Consider the following 22,851-nt stretch of genomic DNA (forward strand, 5'->3'; position numbering starts at 1 on the left):
GTCTGACCATTTAAATTTGTAATTGGCTTTCAGAATCTTCAAATCTTTCTCAGGGATTGCCACCCCCATTGCTTCAGACTTTACATAATCTTAAAATTTGATAGCTCTCCATATATCTTCAGTTCTTGAAGCAAATTGGGGAGGGATACCATCGGGTTGGTTAAGTTATACATCATATCACCCGCGTATGCTGAGATCTTATATTCTGTACCCCCCAGAGACACCCCCTGGATTCATTTGGATCCTACTCAATAAGGGCTCCACAGACAAGGCAAATAAAAGTGGGTATAACGGGCACCCCTGTCTTGTCCCATTCGATTACTTAAAAGATGGAGACGGTACTCCATTCACTCTAACCTGAGCTGTCGGATGGGTATAATTACTTGAAATCCATTGTATCATCTTATTGCCGAACCCCATGTGTCTCAATACCGTAAACATGAATTGCCAGTTTATCCGGTCAAAAGCTTTCTCCGCATCTGTCCCTAAGAAGACACATGGGGTTCGGGATGAGCCAACCAAATGGATAAAGTTCAGAGTTTTAATCGTATTGTCCCGTGCTTCACGCAGCTGCACAAACCCAACCTGATCTTTATGAACCAGGCCGGGTATGTGCTGTTGTAAGCGCATTGCCAAGATCTTGGCAAAGAGCTTCAGATCCGTATTCAATAATGAAATTGGTCTATAGCTCCCACATTGGGAGGGGTCCTTTGCTTCCTTGGGTATAACCGCAATCGTAGCTTTGAAGGATTCAGTATGGAAAGAATTTGTATTTCCTAAACCATTGAACATTTTTACCATAAATGGGCCCATAATCGGAAGAAGAAGTCTATAGTATTGAATAGTAAACCCATCTGGACCCGGTGATTTGCCTCCCTTCCCCCTGGTCACTGCCTCCTGAATTTCTTCTATAGTAATTGGCTTTTCCATTTCCTGCCTTACCGCTGGCGTCAGTCGTGATACCTGATGTTGCTATATACTTTTCCATTGCAGATTGGTCCTGAGAGCTTGTTTGCAAGTTATATAGTGCACTATAAAAATATCCAAATCTCTGTGCTATCTCTTTAGGTAAACTTAGTTTCTCCCCTCCTGCTCCTAAGGTCATTGGAATGTAGGTCCTTGTTTGTTGTTCCCTCCTACAAACTAGCCAGTTACTTCCCACACTTGTTACCAAATTCATAATCCTGCTGCCTTCTGCCTGCTTGTATTGCCCTTTTTGCTCTATATAAGAGTAGTTCAGTGATTTGTCTACGTACCGCCAGGAGGTCTCTTTCCAACACCGGGCCAGGGCTCTGTTTATGTAGAGCTTCTAAACGTGAGATATCTGTCAAAAGAGTTGTTAACTTAAGTTCTCTTTCCCTCTTTATCCTGGCCCCATGTTTCATCAAGACACCCCTTATCACTGCCTTATGAGCCTCCCAAATCACCCCCACATCACAGTCTGGCATATCATTAGTCTCAAAGTACCACCTTACTTCTTTATTTACCTCTTCCAATACAATGGCATCCTGTAGCAGACTTTCATTCAGCCTCCAGGTCCCTGATCTGGGAGGTCGAAAGTCCCCCAATGTGTATTTCAGGGAGATTGGTGCGTGATCTGACCATGAAATTTCCCCTATTCCAGCCTCTTTAACTGCCTGTAACTGGTTATGTGGGATAAAAAAAATAATCTATCCAAGAGTAAATCTTATGAGGGGTAGAATAAAAGGAATAATCTCGCTCGTATCTGTTTCCGGGTACCCACTGAGGCTAACGAGCCCCCAGATGAGGTATCCACACTAGGGACAAGGGGTATATTTAAATCCCCCCCCCCCCCAAATCAACTGCTCCTCCTGAAAACCTACTAATTTATCCAGGAACTTCCGGAAGAAAGCATCCTGCTGTGTATTAGGAGCATAAAAAGATGCCAAGGCAACCACCAATCCCCCTATCGTCCCTTTCAACACTAAATACTGCCCCCCGCTGTCCACCAAGGAGTCTGTAAATGACCACCGGATCTTATTCGAAATTAAAATTGATACCCCCCTTCTTTGCTACTGGGTTCATTGTGTTATTAACCGTCGGGAAAGCTCTATTTCTAGGAAAGGGAGGCCCCCTCTCTTCTAAAATGTGTCTCCTGAATAAATGCAATTTCATTTCCCCTTTTTCTTCAATTTGTGTAAAAGCATCCGCCTCTTCTCTGGGATATTTAGTCCCTTTGCATTAATTGAAATTATTGATAGGGCTTCCATTTCTAATGAGACAACGCAAAATTCTACAACCTCAGAGAACGGGAAAACAAAACCGACCAGCTATTATAGCTAACAGAGATAGGGAAGAGGTATCAGTGAGAAAACTACTCTTTCCCTTCAGAGTTGCCCTTGTGGTAGCCCCCCTTACCTCTCCTTAGAGCTTATTTACAATACCCCCCCCCCCCCCTTCTAAGGTATTCAAGCAGAATCCACCTTCCTTTTATGTCACTCAACTTCCCAACCAATTTAATTGATTCCAGGTGCAAGTTACGATCATCCACGCAACTTGAGCCCCCATATAATCTCGTTAAAGCGGAGTAATAAAATAATATTAAACATATAACAAGCAAACTTCCCCTCTCCCTTGCATATCCCCATTTTTTAGTCATATCTCAAAGGGCCCCCCCCCTAAGGGAGGACCACACCAGTTATCAATATCAAGAAGGGGAAAGAACCCCCCCCTCCTCCTATCAAACCCTTTAAATCAATCTTACCCCCCCCCCCCCATACCTTCTTTGTGTCTGTACCATTACTTAAATAATTAATATTGTGTTATGTATGTACCCCTTCTCTCTCCCCCTCCCCTATAATTACCCCCCTCACAAAAAGAAAAGGGGGGGGAATCCCCTTCCCCCACCATCACCTACTTGTGTATGTAGTGCCTCTTCTCAATATATTTCCCCCCAAAAGGGTAAGTTACCCCTTGTATTTATGTGAATCACTCCTATTCTATTTACTTTTCCCTTTTTTCTTTCACCTTTTCCCTTCCCCTTTTTAAAGAACAAAATGTCCCCCCCCCCCCCCCCCCCCGTTCATTCACACACTAGGAAATTATATATCCCAAAAGTCCCACATAAACCCCTGCAAGGGAGAGGGAGGGGGGCAACGGTGAGAAAAGGGAGAAGCCTCCTAGGGGCTCACCCCCCCCCCCCATCCCTCCATTGTGCCGTTTCCTACCATCTCTGCCTCCTACCTTCAACCCCACCCTCCTCCCCCCCCAAAAAAGGGAAGGAGAGCGGAAAAAAAACTTTTAATTATTCTTGGGTGTCATCTCCAATCTCTTTCTCCCATGTCTCATCCCCTATGTCCCCCCAAGAGATTCACCTCCCACTAAAAACAACCTCAAAATTTGTGCTACAAAAAAAAGGAAGGACTCCCCTTCCCTTCCCCCCCCCCCCCCCTTGCACCCCATACACCCTTTAGCTCAAATACCACCGCAACCCGGCCCCCACCACTCCACGTTTTCTCCCTCCTCTCCTGCGAATAAAGGAGCAGAGTATAGCCAAAAATATGGGGAGAGGAATAAGCAATAAACGGAAAACAAAATTATTCATCAAAATCTTCCTCCCTCCTCTCCCTCCCTCTGTCCCCTTAACTCCACAGGGAAGGCAAAAAACGTAAAAAAAAAAGAAAAAGGAAGCACCGAAACACAAATACAAGCTATAAAGCATTAATAATTCATACAAGTCAAATATTCCTGTATTCCTATGTTCTGGGCATTCTATGATTTAACTGCATCCAGTCCGGCACCTCAAATGGTTCAGTTTCCAAAAATAAAAAAAGTCTGGGAGGTCCGCTCTGGAGCGTAACCAAAAAGAACGTGGGCCTTTCCTAATAAGAAACTGAGATTGGAAATCTCCACCTGTATGTCCTTCACCCGGTCTTATATTGGACGGAGGAGTGCTCTACGCTGGAGAGTAGCACTTGATAAGTCAGGTAATATTTTCAGCTGCACCCCATTAAATTCTATTGTCCCAGGCTTTCCGCAGAATTACCTCCCTATGCGAAAAGTAATGCATTCGACATATCACATCTCGTGGGCAACTGCTATCTTTCGGCTTGGGGCCCAGGGCCCTATGTACTCTGTCCATTTCAAAATTTAAAGGCAATGGCATCTTTTAAAACTTTTTGGAAAATAAGTTTTACCGTGTCTTGAAGATCTTCTTGCTCTGCTGACTCCGGGACCCCTTGTACACGTACATTGTTCGGTCCTGGAGCTCCTCCAACTGCATCTGTAGGGATACTGTGATATCCACCTGAGCGTATCTCTCTCCTTCCAATACCTTCATCCGTTGCTCTAAATCCTTCGATACGCTCTCCCCCTCTATTACACGATCCTCCAGCACCTGTATTTCTTCTTGGATTTTCTCCAAATACCTGGAGTGCGCCTCTTCCACTTTTGCAATCGGGGCACTTATATCTGCCCTAGTAGGGAGTGCTTGAATTAACGCCTTTAAGTCCTCCATTTCACTTTTCAGCTCACCAGTCTGTTGTGGGGGGGGGGGGGGAAGTTGCAGTTCCAGCTAATATAGCCGACATACGGGGCTCTGTGGGGTAATCTGGAGAGCCTCCACATCTGCTCTCACCGACATTTGAGGCTGGCTTGCTATCTTGTGAGAGTCCCCACTAGACTGCCTCCTCACGTCCGTCAGCCCGCTCTTGCCTTCAGAGCGCTCTCCTCCCCCTGTAAGGTCGTGAAATACCGTTCAATCACTGGCTGCTCTGCATGTCGAGGCGCTTGAGCTTGTGCTGCCTTTGCGGGACGTTCGGCTCTCCCGCTGCCTCCACAGGTGCATGCCGCTGCATCAACCCCCCTTTGAATTACGCGCGCCTCCACAATCCCGGCTGCGCTCACTGCAGTCTCTCCACAGATCACTCCTCCCCCGCAGCAGGCTCACTCAGCACACTGCCACTTGCCTCTTCAGTCCGTCACGCCTGGAGCTGTCGTTGGAGACGGGAGCTCACAGCTCTACCCCTCACCCGGCCATGCACAAGCCACTCCCTCCACCAGGTTTTTTTCATATAGACCAGAAACTGGGGGGATTATTACACGTATTCTGGAGACTGGCAGCTGGGATAGGGGGCTGTTAATGTGAAACCTGGAAAGCAAACTCTATACTGGAGGGAACAGCTCACTTCTGGCATGGATGCTGGGAATTACTTGATTGTTGAGGACTGGGAGATCAATGTGTGTTGGGGGAGGTTTATAACTGGTGCAACCTGCTCAGTTCAATAGGACTGTGCTTCTGTGACTCAAAACATATTTTCTTTGGATTTGCCTGCCTAATATATAAATTGCATTTCCCATTTTCAGAGGACACGCCCTCTTTGCCCCCTGCAGAAGAAACTAGTGAGAGCCAGCAGAATGGAGAGGAGGGGACGTCCACTCCAGAGGACAAGGAAAGTGGACAGGAGGCTGTGGACAGTACACTGGATGAAGGAACTAGTGACAGTAATACCGGATCTGAGACCAACAGTGGAACCGTGGAAGAGCCAACAGCAGATCCGACCACAGAGGAGGGAGAGCGGAAGGAATGAGCATCCATCTACAGTTTTCCACGTGACCCAAACCTTGGTTAGACCGCAGTCCAAGTCATTCCTAAACTATAAAACATTAGTGACCTAAAAAGAGAAAGCTACAAGAAAGGTTGGATTGGATAATACCTGCCAGTCTTTTCACTGGTTTTATGGGTTCCATTGGTTCAGTGACAATAGAACTGAGTAGACCTGTTATATGTTGTTTTTTATTTTATTTGTAACATCCTAATTGGCATAGCTGCGATTGAACATGGGAGGATCACTAACGATTGTTCCACTTCATCTGAATTACCTTATTGGACCCATCCAAACCCAGCACACCTGACAGATCATTAAACATTTCTATACAGTAATGAGAACTAGAGTTTTGGTCGTAGGGAGATATGAAGTTCACTAAATGAGTTTGTTGGGTTTACCTTCTAGTACTTGTCTATACCCTTTTCTGTGTGTCTGCTCCCTTTGTTTTAGGGATAAAACTGACAGCAGTGAGGGTTTTACCTGGAAGTCTGGACTGAACCGTACACATAAACATGCCAGTACTAGATCCAATTCGCTTCTCAGTATAGGTCATTTTAACTCCTCAGACATCGCTTAAGTTGTAATTTAAAGGGAATGTGTCATGAGGGAAAATGTAATCTGCCACTTTGAAAATGCAAAACTTTTTTTGTCCGTTTTGGAATTCAGTACTTCCTGAACCATTGGGCTGTGAGAAGTATCCAGCAAGCAGCGACGGGGTGAAGTCTGTGTTGCTGCTGTGCACACTTTCTCCAGGTCAGTCAAAGTGCTAAAGCCAAGACAGCCAGTAACATAGCATTTCCAAAGCATGATGCCCTACATATGTCATGACAGGTGCCCTTTAAAGTCCCCTCCATCCAATTCTGCTGCAGTTTTGTAGCTGAATGTCCTTCACACAATTCTTAATGCTGTTTTTGTGATGGTTGTATTTTTTTTTATTTTTTAATACCTGAAGATTGAATAAACATTGAATCGTCTTTCTTGTGTTTGATTCTCATTTGTAAACTGATTCTACGCCTTTCTAAATAAAACGGACGCTGCAAGTTACTGGTTAATCAGATAGATACAAACAATCGGAGATATGGCCTTACCACAGCGCCTTAGAGAATAATTCCTGGTATGGATATTTCATACATGGTTATATTGGCGCACTTTGGTCCAGTCTATGTATATACCATACCTGGCCAATCCCGCTGGAAATCACTGAAGTAAATACCGCTACTCCAGTGATCTCTACTTGCTTTGGGGTCTCATGTTGAGCGGCTGTCCTGCTAAATTGTTAACAGAGGAGGTCAGATGCTCGCCACAGACACCATTCGGAAATGCTTTACATTTTGTAATTGAGTGCAAATTTGTTTGCTGATTGAACAAGATGGAGAGTCTGACATCACCACCATACCTCTTTCAATCAGAGATCACTTTGCATTTTATTCAGAAAACACAAAGCATTGTCTAATTTGTCAAGCTCCTGTATTCAAAATACCCCCCCCCCTCCCCCCCCAAAAAAAGAAATTCCCATTTTTATAAAGCACAGCTCTGTAGAAGCATGGGGGGGGTGGGTTTAGCAATGCAAGAGCCTATATATTTCACCTGGGATGCACTGATCAGTCACAATGCTCTGCAGGCCTGAATGCATACATTTTTATGGCAATATTGATGGCACATTTTTTAAAGGTGGACTATGTCTTAAGACAAAGGTGCTCAACTTTTTGAAGAGAGAGCGCAATTTTAAGCGATTTGGTTAACCAGTCACAGGCCACAATAAACTATATAGGGTTTTTCCCCCCCCCCCCCCCCAAACCTCAAATGTAAACAAGCCCTTACTGTCCTGAGCCCCCCCATTAGGATTATATCACACTAATGTGCTGCGGTTTACCCGCACTGGGCCATAGACTTCTATAACATCTTGCGGGTGTGGTACACTTTCTGAAGCGCGTCAAAACTCCCGCATTTAGGAGCTGTTGTGTGCGATTTCAGAAAGTGCACCAAACCCGCAGGATATAATAGAAGTCTATGGCTTAGTGCAGCTGACCCCAAGGACAACTGTATGCGCATTGTGCGGCACCTGCGGATGACTGGCAGCATTATTCCTCCTCCAAACACGGCGAGTTGAGTTGATGCCAAAGAGCTTGATTTTGGTCTCATCTGACCAGAACACTTTCACCCAGTTCTCCTCTGAATCATTCAGACGTTCATTAGCAAACTTCACACGGGCCTGTACATGTGCTTTCTTGAGCAGGGGGACCTTGCGGGTGCTGCAGGATTTCAGTCCTTCACGGTGTAGTGTGCTACCAATGGTTTTCTTGGTAAATATGGTCCCAGCTGCCTTGAGATCATTGATAAGATTCTCCCGTGTAGTTCTGGGCCGACTCCTCACCGTTCTCATGATCATTGAAACTCCACGAGGTGAGGTCTTGCATGGAGCTTCTCCTGTGTACGGGGATACCACATGTGTGCACAGGACCCTAAAAACCAATCACCGCCTTCAGGCTTTATAAGGGAGTAAAATGGTGATTTTACTTCCTCACTACTATTCACAGTTTCGGAGGAAATTAAATGTTGGGATAGTACACCCCCCCCCCCCCCCCCCAAATGACCCACTTTTGGAAATAAGACACTTCAAGCTATTTGCTGAGAGGCATGTTGACTCCATGGAATATTTTATATTTCACCAAAAGTTGCGGGAAAATTTTTTTTTTATTTTTTTTTGTGCTTGTTTTTTGGGGGTCCTGTACACAACTAGGCCCCCAAAAAGTCCCACCCATGTGGTATCCCCGTACTCAGGAGAAGCAGCAGAATGTATTTTGGGGTGTAATTTTACATATGCCCATGGCATGTTTGAGCAATATATCTTATCTTTTCCCCCAAAGGATTATATTAAAAAAAAATTTGTCATATTCCCGCAACATGTGGCAAAATATTCCAAGGACTCAACATGCCTGTCAAAAATACCTTGGGGTGTCTACTTTTCAAAATGGGGTCATTTTGTGCTATCTTGGCTTTTTATGGCCTTCAAAACTGTCATAGGTAGTGAGGAGTGAAATCAAACATTTACGCCCTCAGAAATCCTGAAGGTAGTGATTGGTTTTCGGGGTCCTGTACGCGGCTAGGGTCACATATATGGTATCCCTGTACTCAGGAGAAGCAGCAGAATGTATTTTGGGGTGTAAGTCCACATATGGCCATTGCATGTTTGAGCAATATGTGACGACTTTTTCCCCAAAAAATAAAACATTTTTTTTTCATTTTCCCGCAACTTGTGGCAAAATATAAAATATTCCATGGACTCAACACGCCTCTCGCAAATAGCTTTGGGTGTCTACTTTCCAAAATGTGGTCATTTCTGGGGGGAGGGGGGGTTATGCTGTCTTGGCATTTCATGGCCTTTGAATCTGTGATAGGGAGGAGTGAAATCAAAAATTTATTTTAGAAATGAGATGGGCAGTCATAAACGAAAAGCTGCGTACATTTCCAGAAAATGTACCCTAGTTTGTAGACTCTATAACTTTTGCCCAAACCAATAAATATACGCTTATTGACTTTTTTTGACCAAAGACATGTGGCTGAATACATTTTGGCCTAAATGTGTGATTAAAATGGAGTTTATTGGATTTTTCTTATAACAAAGTAGAACATATATATATATTTTTTAAAATTTTTGGTCTTTTTCCGTTTATATCGCAAAAAATAAAAATCGCAGAGGCAATCAAATCCCATCAAAAGAAAGCTCTATTTGTGGGAAAAAAAAGACACTAATTTGGGTACAACATTGCATGACCTCGCAATTACCAGTTAAAGCAGCACAGTGCCAAATTGTAAAAAGTGCTCTGGTCATTCAGCAGCCTAATCTTCCGGGGCTGAAGTGGTTAAGGTTTTTTCACATGTGTGGCAGCCCTTGCCACACCTCTGAAAAGCAACTTGAGGAGGCATTTGACAGTCAGTGAAGAGATGATATATCGCCCCTCACTGCCCAATTTAAAACCTCATTCATAGAGGGCATATCAATCAGGGCTAGATATGGGGAGAGCTGATGTGGGCTGTGCCCCCCAGATTTTGGTGGTACCCCCCAGATTTCAGTAGTGATGCCCCCCCCCCCCCCCCCCCCCCCCCCGAAGCTGCTGGGACATATTTTTTTTCCCCACTAGTAATGGCGGCAATCAGCGACTCTCTGCCCTTCGTCTGGGGAGAGAGTGAGAGAGATGGAGGGTGGAGAGAGAGAGACTGAGACTCTCTCAATGTCACTACAAATCAAGGCATGGCAGCCCACAGCGAAGCTGGCACTAAAAATGCACACAAAAGGAAAAAATAGCAGGTGCACTGATCAACAGTTTGGTATAGCCCTCAAATGGTGCTGCTGCTGCTCTCTATGGATCCTCTTGATGGCAGGAACACATCTAGACAAAACGAAAAAGAAGAGAGCGCAAAGCAGCCCTAGTGTAACTCAGCTTTAATATGCTAAAGTTAAAAACACTACAATGGTCAAACTCACATTGTGTGTTGATAGATACAGCATAAGGATTCTACTGTGGCTGCACTTGTATAAGCACCTAACCGCCGGATTCTGGCAGCACATCGGAGTCTATCCACCACCATGCTCATCGTGCAGATTCTTATGTGCATGCTACCGCTCTTTGAGGACACACAAACCCACACGAGCAAGATACAGGGGGGAAGAGAGTGAGGACGTTACACAGTTGCCATGCCAATGCATTTTGGATGCATGGCCTCCTTCCTCAGGTCATTTAAATGCAGAGGCGTACCTAGTGAAAATGGCGCCTATGGCAAGCACTGAAACTGCGCCCCTGTCCAAACATTTGAAACCTTTCAGATAACCAGGGACAGGGAGGGACACTGGGGACCACTGGCATCTGGTGCTGACATTTTTTTGGGGGGGGGGCACAAACTGAAAGAAAAATCAATTACAGCCACTGTGCCATCAATGGGCAGTCATGGGGGCGCCTGTCATTCCCCTCCCCAGTTGCAATATTAGCAATTGCTGCGCCGCGCTTCAGCAGACCGGCTGCAACGTGGGGGAGCTACATTAGTGCGGGAGGCGGCCGCAGGAGGACGGGTTGGTTTTTTTTCGTGTGGGGGGTAGATTTTTGCCGCTCCCCTCCCCATGGCGCTTGCCATGGCTGCCACACCCTAGATACGCCACTGGTTAAAGGTATCACTAAAGCCTGTCCAATGAGGACCCGAGACAGTGGCTGGAGCTGCTGTGCTCGTCCCCCGTCGCTGGAATGACCCGGGTTCAGATAAGAAAGGGGGGTGCTGCAGCACAGAAGGTTTTTCACTTTAATGCATAGCATGCATTAGGAGAGAACCGTGAGGGTTTACAACCCCTTTAACCACTTAAGGACCGCCTACTGCACATATACGTCGGCAGAATGGCACGGCTGGGCACAAGCACATACCTGTACGTCCTCTTTAAGTGCCCAGCCGTGGGTCGCGGGCGCGCCCCCGCGACCTGGTCCAAAGCTGCGGGACCTGCGGACCAGATCGCCGCCGGAGTCCTGCGATTCGTCCCCGGAGCTGAAGAACGGGGAGAGGGGTGTGTAAACACAGCTTTCCCGTTCTTCACTGTGGCGCTGTCATTGATCGTCTGTTCCCTGATATAGGGAAAGGCGATCAATGATGTCACACGTCCAGCCCCGCCCCCTACAGTTAGAAACACATATGAGGTCACACTTAACCACTAGGGGGCGCTGAAGGGGTTAACTCCCAAACTGCAATTGTAATTTTCACAGTAAACAATGCATTTTTATAGCATTTTTTGCTGTGAAAATGACAATGGTCCCAAAAATGTGTCAAAATTGTCCGATGTGTCCGCTATAATGTCGCAGTCACGAAAAAAAACGCTGATCGCCACCATTAGTAGTAAAAAAAAATTGCAATAAAACTATCCCCTATTTTGTAAACGCTATAAATTTTGCGCAAACCAATCGATAAATGCTTATTGCGATTTTTTTTTTTTACCAAAAATAGGTAGAAGAATACGTATCGGCCTAAACAGAGGAAAAAAATTTTTTGTTATGTATTTTTGAGAGATATTTATTACATCAAAAAGTAAAAAATATTGATTTTTTTTCAAAATTGTCGCTCTATTTTTGTTTATAGCGCAAAAAATAAAAACCGCAGAGGTGATCAAATACCACGTAGCACGACCACGCAATTGTCAGTTAAAGCGACACAGTGCCGAATTTTGGTCCGGGTCTTAAGTGGTTAAAGGTTAGCGTCCGGCTGACAGAGTCAATTGAAAAACAAACAATAAGGATGCTACTACGCCTTTTTATAAAAACATACTCTGTAAGTTACTGGTTAATCAGATAGACACAAACAATCAGAGATATGGCCTTACCACAGCGCCTGAGGCCCCGTACACACGGCCGAAGAACTCGACGTGCCAAACACGTCGAGTTCAGGGATGAAGCCGCCGAGGAGCTCGGCGGGCCGCCTTCTCCCATAGAACAACGAGAAAATAGAGAACATGTTCTCTATTTTCTCGACGAGTTCCTCGTCGGCTCCATCGAGCCAAAACTGTACAGACGACAGAGTTTCTCGGCAGAATCCGGCTCTGACCGAGTTTCTCGCCGAATTCTGCCGAGAAACTCTGTCGTGTGTACGAGGCCTTAGAGAATAATTCCAGGTATGGATATTTCATACATATTGATGCAGTTTGGTCCAGTCTATGTATATAGTTAAATACCATACCTGGCCAACCCCTCTGGAAATCACATAGTTACATTGGCCCAGCTTGGATTAAAAGAACTATGTATAGAATATCCATACCTTGAATTCCTAAAAGCAGGGTTGTCCCGATACCACTTTTTTAAGACCGGTACTCGCCGATACCGATTACCAATACTTTTTTTAATCTCATGTGACAGTGGCACATTTGTCAATATTTTTTTGTTTTTTCTATTTTTTTATTTTTCTTTACAATGTTTTCTTTTTTTTTTGGGGGGGGGGGGGAGATGGACAGTGTCAGTGTGTTTTTTATTATTTTTCACAATTATTTTTTTTATTATTTGTTGCACTTTTTTTTATCAGCCCTCTTGGGGGGCTTTGGTAAAATATCAGGGGGCTTAACAGACCTCCTGACCTCTCCCCTTTGAGACAGGGAAAGGGACTAGGGACACAGATTCCCTATTCCCTTTCACAGCAGCCTTACCAGCGCTGAAAATGAATGGAGAGAAGACAGCGGCTCCTCTCCATTCATAAACTGAAACATTGTAAACACAGTTTACGATGTTTCAGTTATGTGAATGGACAGAGTCAGTGATCACTGACTCGGTACATTCGGGAAAAGTAAGGAGCCGGATTTAGCGGCTCCTACCTCCGCTCTTCATCCTGACAGATCTAGGGGGACACGGAGGAGAAGAGAGGGGGACACAGAGAAGAAGAGAGGGGGACACAGAGAAGAAGAGAGGGGGACACGGAGAAGCACGGAGGGGGAACACAGTTTACAATGTTTCAGTTATGTGAATGGACAGAGTCAGTGATCACTGACTCGGTACATTCGGAAAAGTAAGGAGCCGGATTTAGCGGCTCCTACCTCCGCTCTCCATCCCGACAGATCGAGGGGGACACGGAGAAGCACGGAGGGGGACACGGAGAAGCACAGAGGGGGACACGGAGAAGCACAGAGGGGGACACGGAGAAGCACAGAGGGGGACACGGAGAAGCACAGAGGGGGACACGGAGAAGCACAGAGGGGGACACGGAGAAGCACAGAGGGGGACACGGAGAAGCACGGAGGGGGACATGGAGAAGCATGGAGGGGGAACACAGTTTACAATGTTTCAGTTATGTGAATGGACAGAGTCAGTGATCACTGACTCTGTACATCTGGAAAAGTAAGGAGCCAGATTTAGCGGCTCCTACCTCCGCTCTCCATCCTGACAGATCGAGGGGGACATGGAGGAGAAGAGAGGGGGACACGGATCAGCACAGAGGGGGACACGGAGAAGCAACACAGTTTACAATGTTTCAGTTATGTGAATGGACAGAAAAGTAAGGAGCCGGATTTAACGGCTCCTATCTCTGCTCTCCATCCTGACAGATGGAGGGGGACAGCAGCACGGAGGGGGAAAAGAAAGGGGGACAGCAGCAAGGAGGGGGACACGGATCAGCACGGAGGGGGACACGGATCAGCACGGAGGGGGACACGGATCAGCACGAAGGGGGACACGGATCAGCACGAAGGGGGACACGGAGCAGCACGGAGGGGGACACGGAGCAGCACGGAGGGGGACACGGAGAAGGACATGGAAAAAGCATGGAGGGGGGAACACAGTTTACAATGTTTCAGTTATGTGAATGGACAGAGTCGGTGATCACTAACTCTGTACATTCAGAAAAGTAAGGAGCCGGATTTATCGGCTCCTACCTCTGCTTTCCGTCCTGACAGATTGAGGGGGACAGCAGCAAGGAGGGGGACACGGAGCAGCATGGGGGGGGACACGGAGGAGAGGAGGACACAGAGAAGAGAGGGGGACACGGATCAGCACGGAGGGGCACAGCAGCAGAATGGAGGGGGACTGGAGGAGGATACGGGGACAGTCAGCGGTGATCGTGTGTGAGAGAGTTACAAGCACCAATCACTGTTGATTTCACTAAAGCAGCGGAAAGCTATACATGGTGATCAGTGCTTGTAACTCCCACCGCACTGATCCCCCTGACTGCTCAGGTATCGGGTGAAGCATCGGAGCATTTGTCCTAGTACAAGTATACAAATACTAGTATCGGTAGCGGGACATCCCTACTAAAAAGAAAAAAAAGCATTGCCCATTTATAAAGCACAGCTCTGTAGAAGCATGGAGGGGTTAGCAATGCAAAAGCTTGTATATTGCACACTGATCAAAAATCACAATGCTCTGCAGGCCTGAACACACATTTTTTATGTTAATATTGATGGCACATTTTTTAAAGGTGAACTATGTCTTAAGACAAGAGTGCACCACCTTTTGAAGAACAAGGGCTATTTAAGTGATTTGGTACCTATAGTGTTTTACCACCCCCCAAACCTCAAATCTAAATGAGCCCTTACTGTCCTGAGCCCCCTCTTAGGCTCCCTTCACACCAACACACTGTGGTTTACCCGCACTGTGAGTGTAGCGCAATGCTCCTCCTGTGGGTCACCTGCACTGGGCCATAGACTTCTATAACATCTTGCGGGTGTGGTACACTTTCTGAAAGCGGACCAAAACTTTGTAATTATGAGCTCTTGTGTGCGATTTCAGAAAGTGCACCAAACCCTCGGGATATAATAGAAGTCCATGGCTCAGTGCAGCTGACCCGCAGGAAAGTTGTAGGTGCATTGTGCGGCACCTGCGGATGAGTGTGAAAGCAACCTAATAACCTTTTTTATAAGTGCTCATATGCCCATTGCAAAAGAGCAGTGTATGTGATGTTTAATACACTGACCTTTTTCCTCTTCGATCTTCTGCTGCTAGAAAGGTTCCAGGTGAAGTGCACTTGGTATCACTACACTTAGGACTGGAGGCGGTGATACAGAGGAAGCATCGGCTTACTGTATGTGGCTCTGGCTCCCTCCATGCTGTGGGTCAGCGGGTCGGCAACCCATTTATCAAGATCTGAGCTTGCCAACCCACCATCCCAGAGCAAGGGCATACGCTAACGAGGTTTTAGGTCACAGGCCACAGGTTGAGCACCCTCACCTTAAGTAAGGAGAACTCTGTGAGACCTCACAGGCTTCATTTTATGAATAGGGTGTACATTTCAGGCTGTAGTGCAGAGCTGGTACTGGTATCCACTCTCCTCTATAAATCAGCCCCCTGATGTAAAAGGGTGCAACGTGCTAGACTGCATATTTGTTTCCATACAATTATAATGAAACTAAAAGCCTGAGGCAATGTTCCCTGAGATATAAAGGCAAATCACCCATCCAAAAAAGATAGAGTTGTTTTGGAGACCCGGACCATTATGCAGGTAAAGGACCTGGCCAGTTTTTGCGATTCGGCACTGCGTCGCTTTAACTGACAATTGCGCGGTCGTGCGACGTGGCTCCCAAACAAAATTGGCGTCCTTTTTTTCAAACAAATAGAGCTTTATTTTGGTGGTATTTGATCACCTCTGTGGTTTTTATTTTTTGCGCTATAAACAAAAATAGAGCGACAATTTTGAAAAAAAAAATCTATATTTTTTACTTTTTGCTATAATAAATATCCCCAAAAAATATATATAAAAAACATTTTTTTTCCTCAGTTTAGGCCGATACGTATTCTTCTACATATTTTTGGTAAAAAAAAAATCGCAATAAGCGTTTATTGATTGGTTTGCGCAAATGTTATAGCGTTTACAAAATAGGTGATAGTTTTATGGCATTTTTATTAATATTTTTTTTTTACCAGTAATGGCGGCGATCAGCGATTTTTTTCATGACTGTGACATTATGGCGGACACATCTGACACATTTTTGGGACCATTGTCATTTTTACAGCGAAAAGTGCTATAAAAATGCACTGATTACTGTGAAAATTACAGTGGCAGTGAAGGGGTTAACCAATAGGTGGCGCTAAGGGGTTAAGTGTGCCCTAAGGGAGTGATTCTTACTGTAGGGGGACGTGGCTGTAGGTGTGACATCACTGATCATCGTTCCCTACATCAGGGAACAGACGATCAGTGACACTGCCACACAGAAGAACGGGGAAGGTGTGTTTACACACCCCTCTCCCCATTCTTCAGCTTCTGTGACCTGATCGGGCATGGTCACGGATCTTCGGATCGCGAGCACGCACGACCCACAGCTGGGCTCTTAAAGGCAATGTACCTGTGCGTGCCTGTGCCCAGCTGTGCCATTCTGCCAACGTATATCGGCGCTAGGCGGTCCTTAAGTGGTTAAAACCTTGTTATTTTTTTTAAATAAAATAACAAGCATGTTACACTTACCTGCTCTGTGCAATGGTTTTGCACAGAGCAGCCGTATCTTCCTCTTCTCGGGTCCCTCACTGGCGCTCCTGGCTCCTCCCCCTTGCTGTGTGCCACCACAGCAAGCAGATTGATGTGGGAGCACCCAAGCAGGCATGCTCCCGAGTCATGGCTGTCTGTGTTCATTCACACACAAAGTCGCCGCTCGGCCCCATCCCCTCTGTCTCCTGATTGGCTCACTGGCTGTGATGGACAGCAGCGGGAGCCAATGGCTGACAAAAAACAATCAGGAGTGCGTGTCCTCGGAGAGGCTAGGCTCTGGTGGACATCGCTGGATCAAGAGGGGGCTGCACTCTCTTTATAAGAATTGGTGTTTACAAGTTAAAAACATTTTTTTTTTTTATAGAAAATTACTTAGAACCCACAAACATTATATATATATTTTTTTAACACCCTAGATGATAATAATAATAATAATAATAATAATTCTTCTTTTAATAAAAAAATAAGACAACAGTAAAGTTAGCACAAAAAATTGTGTTCCTTTAATTCCTATTACAAGGAATGTAAACATCCCATGTAATAGAAACAAAGCAAGACAGGACCTCTTAAATATGGGATTAGATCTCATATTTACACTCAAATGCAATAAAAAAAGGAAAGAAAAATGTAATGTCATTAAAAAAAAAAAAAAAAAGTCCCTTTAAGAGCTATGGGCAGAAGTGAAGTTTTGACGTCGCTTCTGCCCTGCAATGATATGGAGACGGGTGGGGGTCATCTTCCCTCACTCATCTCCATACCACAGACCAAGAAGATTCAGATCGCTTCCGCCGATACGACGGCACAGGTAATCGGTGATAAAAGTGATATTGCGGCGAATACGCTACAGAGACCACTTTCATCTTAAAGCGGACCGCCCGCTCTTGAAGAGGATACCGGGGTTATGGTAGCTAGCTGCTACCATAACAATGGTATTCTTCTTCAAAGTAGTGATGCAAAATGACGGCGGGCGGTATGGAAGTGGTTAAAGTGAATGTTAGCCCTCACATATACCCAGTGAAGTGAAAAGCCTCAGATGATACACATAGATTAAACAAATCTCCCTACATAAGTTTTACATGTATATTTGCTGTCTTCACCTTTGTATATTCTTTAGAAAGTTTGGATCGTATTAGGAGATTTTCTTTTCCTGTTCAGCACTGGAAGTGAAGTCTGGGCATACAGCCAAGACAGCTAATTGGAGGAAAGGCACACACCCCTCTTCACATAGGCAGAGACTTGCAGAGCTGTCCTATGACATGGCAAGCTCTCTGCTAATCTATTCATAGCAACCTCCCCTGACACAAAATTCAGCCAGGTTTTATCTCAGTTGACAGAGAACTTGTCAGAAGTTATCAGGCTGATAACAGAAGAACAGAGCAGGATAAAGCCACAGTACTTAGTGCTTTAAAGAGCGATAAAACACTGCAGATATATGTGCCCAGCTCAAATTTAATAAATCAGGTTTACATCCACTTTAACCACTTCCCTCCTGACCTATAGCAAAATGATGGCCAGGAAGTGGTTCTGTTATCCTGACTGGGCGTCATATGATGTGTGGCATGTCAGTCTGACACACCGCATCCCCGATCATGGTAGGGAGCGTCTGTCAGAGGCTTCTTACCACGTGATCAGCTGTGACCAATCATAGCTGATAATCGTGTGAACCAGGAAGTGCCGGTAAACGGCATTCCTTGGTTCGCTCTGACAGGGAGAGCCGATCGGCAGCTCTCCCTGTCAGAGGGGGGGTCTGTGCTGATAATCAACACATTGATTATCAGCACAGCCTCAATCAGATGTGCCCATCAGCTACCAATCAGTGCCAACTCATCAGTGCCCATCAGTGGAAGAGAACAACATTTTATGACAGAAATAAAAAAAAAAAAAAAAAGCACTCATTGCCTGGTAACAATGCCAATTACAGTTACAGTCCCAGTCTCAGCTGCTAAAGGGTCAGAGTATTTGTCACTCCAAAAAGATCCACCATAAGGAAGATTATCACATAACACCTATATGTATATAACAGATTGTAGATAGCAGAATATTTTATTTTAGTATATTATATTAAATGTCAAAAATATGTAAACAATCGAATAACCATAAGTTCCCTTCTGATCATTTTGATCTCCATTTAGAACAAATTTGAATAAACTGAGTTGATCCGCCAGGTCAAAATATTATCGATCGTTTTGCATCGACCTGCAAAAAAAATACTTTGGTCACGAATACGATGGTATTTCAATCAATCAGATTATAAGATTACATAATGCAGAGATAGGATTGATAATGTACAATCCAAAGTTATGATCATATCGATCATTCGAAATCCACAATCCTGTGTGTGGCATATCGATCGAATGGGTTAACTATAAATTGATTATTCCTACTGGAAGAGATTGATCGGAAAATAAACTGATTGTTTATCGAAACAGATATAACCACCATTATAATCAACCGGCAGTGAACCTTGACTGTAGCGGACGGAATGAAAGCAGCCTATTAACAAGGGTCTCAGAGAGCAGAAACTAGATATTTATTTAAAAATAAATACAATAAAAATGTAATATTATTAAATAAAAAAAATGTTATTTATTTAGGAAGCCTTGCGCAGTTACATTTGGGGTCTGTTCACATCATGACAATTGCCCTAAGCCTGCATTCACACCTGAGCGTAGGTCGTTCGGTCGTTTTTTCCGGCGTTTTGTCGCGCGTATTCATGCTTATTTGCGCGTTTGCATACAGCGTCGTCCGACGTTTTTGTACTTCGCCGTTTTTTATTTTAGCCAATAGGAAAAATGATCATCTTTTCATTACTTGTTGCTATGTTGGTAGATTTTTTTTATCTTCTGCCTGGGTGAAATGTTCTATTGATTAAATCGACAAAACGCCCATAGCAGTCGCGCTAGTCGCTTGAATCAAGCGTTTTCATTACTTTCTATGGGAAATGGAAACGCTCAAAAATGCCCAAACCGCCCGATTTGCGCGACAAAAAAGGGTCCGGAACTTGTTTGAGCTTCAGGCGTTTGGCGTCAGGCGTTTTGGAGTGGAGATGTGAACCATCTCCATAGGGAATAATGTATTTTTTTCCCCTCTAGCATTTTTGAGTGTCGCGCTTCAGGCGACAAAGCGCTCAGGTGTGAATGCAGCCTAAGACCCCTTTCACACTGAGGAGTTTTTCAGGCGGTACAGCGCAAAAAATAGCGCTGCTATACCGCCTGAAAAACTCCTTCACTGCCTACTCAATGTGAAAGCCCGAGGGCTTTCACACTGAGGCGATGCGCTGGCGGGAGAGAGAAAAAATCTCCTGTCAGCAGCATCTTTGGAGCGGTGAGAGGAGCGGCATGTATACCGCTCCTTCCCATTGAAAACAATAGGAAACCGCGGCAATACCGCCCGCAATGCGCCTCTGCAGAGGTGCATTGCGGGCAGTATTAACCCTTTATCGGCCGCTAGCGGGGGTTAACACCGCACCGCTAGCGGGCGATTCCCGCGGCAATCCCGGCGGTATAACACCGCTATATTTAGCGGCGTTATACCGCCACCGTGGCTTCCGCCCCAGTCTGAAAGGGGCCTTAAAAGCCCTTTCACACTGGAAACGCCTATAGCGGAGCGTTAAAATAGCGGTAAAACACTGCTATTTTACCGCGATTTTACAGCGTTTTTACAGCGTTTTCAATTTATTTCAATGGAGAGGGGCGTTTTTGGAGCATTTTAATAGCGCTATTTTTTCCGGCAAAAACGCACCAGTGTGAAAGGGCTCTTAGGGAATTACATACACAATTTTAGTGTTTGGGTTTATAGACATTAAAAAAAAAAAAAAAATCCCCACTTAGACTGGCAGTTGGCAAATGACAGTTGGAATTTGAATTTGTTTTCTGGCTAACTGACATCCCTACCACAGATATTTTTTATCCATGTCTAAACAGACTTGAATATTACACTCACACAGCTAAAAATAAAGACCCCTATTCTTGTGTTAAATCTTTATTCATTAAACTCATTATAGAAGAAATAAGAAAAACAGAGGGTTTGCTGATTACATTTAATCTGATAAAATAAAATAAAATCTAGCATCTCTGATTGATTTCTATAGGCTGATCCATACATTTCAATGCTTATAAATGATTTCCAATACAATATGTAGCAATTTCCATCCAGTAATATTCACAGACCAAACTAATTCATCTGCTAGATCAGTTTACAGGGGTGTATAGTTCCTGTGTTTTCCATTGCAAAGCCTGGGTGATGTCTCCATGGCAACAATGGAACATTGTGACATCACAGAACAGCTGAGGCGATAAATAGCCTGCAGCCTCACTGCTCCTGCAGAAGTCTCTGACCTCAGTACAGTGCAGACCGTTCGATGCATTCTACTATGTTCACAAAGCTTATTAGTATTTTGATGCTTTTCATCTGTTGGCAGATCACAACAGTGAATGCTTATGTTGTTGCAGAAAAGGAACAAACACATGAAAAGCTTTTATGCCCGTCTATTCCGATTTTTGAAAGTGTGGCTTATGGCACCGATATGACCATAGAACTGCCTTGTAAGTGCAGACCAGACAAAAACACACAAGTTTACTGGTTCTATAAACAATCAGTGAACAGTGTAGCAACTCGGATGCTGACACCAGATGGAACACACAAGTCTCTTCATGTGGAGTCGAAGATCATCACCAAAGTGTACAACGTCATCATACACAAGGCTCGCGTAAAAGACTCTGGAATTTACTTATGTGGAAACGGCGATGGTGCGTTCTTCTGGGGGTACGAACTTGATGTGCAGGATACCTCAAATGCTTATGTGGCATTTCAGGAGCACCGCCAAGACCCCCAGCCAGACCTCCAAACAGAGCACTTGACAGCCTTCACCGCTTTCTGGAAGTGGCAAAAGTGTGACCGCTGCGATGGCCCCGGGGAACAAAGAAAGATAGGCTTTTGCTATGTCAGTAGTGCCCATCTTAAACCAAGGTACATGCTCTCACAGAGCAGTGTTGTTCCCTGCGGCTCACATGGGATTCCTGACAACCTGCGAAAGGAAATTTCCGATCGAAGACCAGAAATATTCATCAGGAGTTGTAATGTCCCCTGCCACATAAGGGTTCCAGGGTTTAAAGGTACCGCCGATTACTTGTGGCACCAATTAAGCAAGATTAAGACATTTATCCCATTCTTCCCCAATGCTCCGACTGAAAAACATAAACACACCTTGGGGAGCAGCCTTACTCTTGCCTGCCCAGGTGCCAAACCAGGAGATGCTGTTGCCTGGGATAAAAACAACAAACATTTCTACAAATCAGACTATCTGATTGGCCAAAAGGAGGCGACACGTATCTACATAGATCACGGCAATAATCTGAACTTTCGATATGTCCGGTACAGCGATGAAGCAACATATTACTGTTGGCTGCAAGGGAAGCTTAAAGCTGGCATCAAACTGATCCTTCAAGCGGACCCAACAGAAAAGCGAAAGTTCTCTGATGCTGACTCCATCCTCGCTATGAAATATATTGGTGTCAGTTTTGTCATTTTTTTCTTTATTTTTGTCATGGTCCATTGCATAAAATTCAGCGCCTATACATTTAAGTGTTCGCCATCACCATGCATAGCAGACATGGTCTAAGGAGTCGTTCATGGGTCACTAGAAGTCATGGTCTGGTCACACCATGAGTGTTAGGACCTAGGCTTAAACCTGGGACCTCTTTTGTGTCTGGCATTGGCTCTTCCCACTGAGCTATCTGGGATGCTGGACAGTTCCCTGCCTGATCTGCTGAATAAATCTATCTGATCCCTTAGACTACTCTCTGCTTGGTGTCTTGATTGCTGTTGAACCCCTTGCTCCTCCCATGCCAGGTTATTGTGCATTCCCTGCTGCCATCTGTACCTGCAACCACCTGTGTTTGACCCTCGGCCTGTTCCTGGACTACTCTACTGCCTGGTCCCAATCTGCAGCCATCCGTGTTTGATCCTCGGCCTGTTCTTTGGCTGCTCTACTGCTTGATCCCAACCTGCAGCCACTCATGATTGATCCCTTGGCTTGTTTACTGACCATGCTGCTGTTTCATCCTTGTCTGTTTATCTGCTATTGGACCCCGGCTTGCTCACACCCTGGTGGGGCAAACTTGAGGACCGCGACCTGGTACTAGCTTGCAGCTAAATCCATCTGCACCATCAGGAGCTCTGGGGAAAACAAGCTAGTACTTAGACTCCACACCTCAGGGGAGCCTGTGTCACCTGCCAGTGACTTCCTGTATGCCTGTCTTGCCACTGCTATAACTACTGGTCTTCAAGCCCGATGTGTGGGGGGAGGGAGAGAGAGAGAGATGTGTGGGGGGGAGGGAGAGAGAGAGAGATGTGT

At 45.1% G+C, this 22,851-nt stretch overlaps 2 protein-coding genes across 5 annotated transcripts in view; both read left to right on the forward strand.

Annotated features, from left to right (window-relative positions):
• Positions 1-6,541, forward strand: part of SMARCE1 (SWI/SNF related, matrix associated, actin dependent regulator of chromatin, subfamily e, member 1) — a 39,910-nt gene extending 33,369 nt beyond the window's left edge. For all 4 annotated transcript variants that reach the window (XM_040330374.1, XM_040330372.1, XM_040330373.1 and 1 more), the window contains one exon: positions 5,326-6,541. In XM_040330374.1, the coding sequence (XP_040186308.1) occupies positions 5,326-5,549 (224 nt within the window). In that variant the 3' untranslated portion in view covers positions 5,550-6,541. The remainder of the gene's footprint in view (positions 1-5,325) is intronic.
• Positions 6,542-20,231: 13,690 nt separating this feature from the next.
• Positions 20,232-22,554, forward strand: LOC120918685 (Ig-like V-type domain-containing protein FAM187A). The gene has a single exon (XM_040330376.1). The coding sequence runs from the start codon at positions 20,857-20,859 to the stop codon at positions 22,114-22,116; it is 1,260 nt and encodes a 419-aa protein (XP_040186310.1). The 5' UTR covers positions 20,232-20,856; the 3' UTR covers positions 22,117-22,554.
• The last annotated feature ends 297 nt before the right edge of the window (positions 22,555-22,851 follow it).

Source organism: Rana temporaria, chromosome 12, assembly GCF_905171775.1.
Source record: "Rana temporaria chromosome 12, aRanTem1.1, whole genome shotgun sequence".
In the NCBI taxonomy this organism is placed as follows: Eukaryota; Metazoa; Chordata; class Amphibia; order Anura; family Ranidae; genus Rana; species Rana temporaria.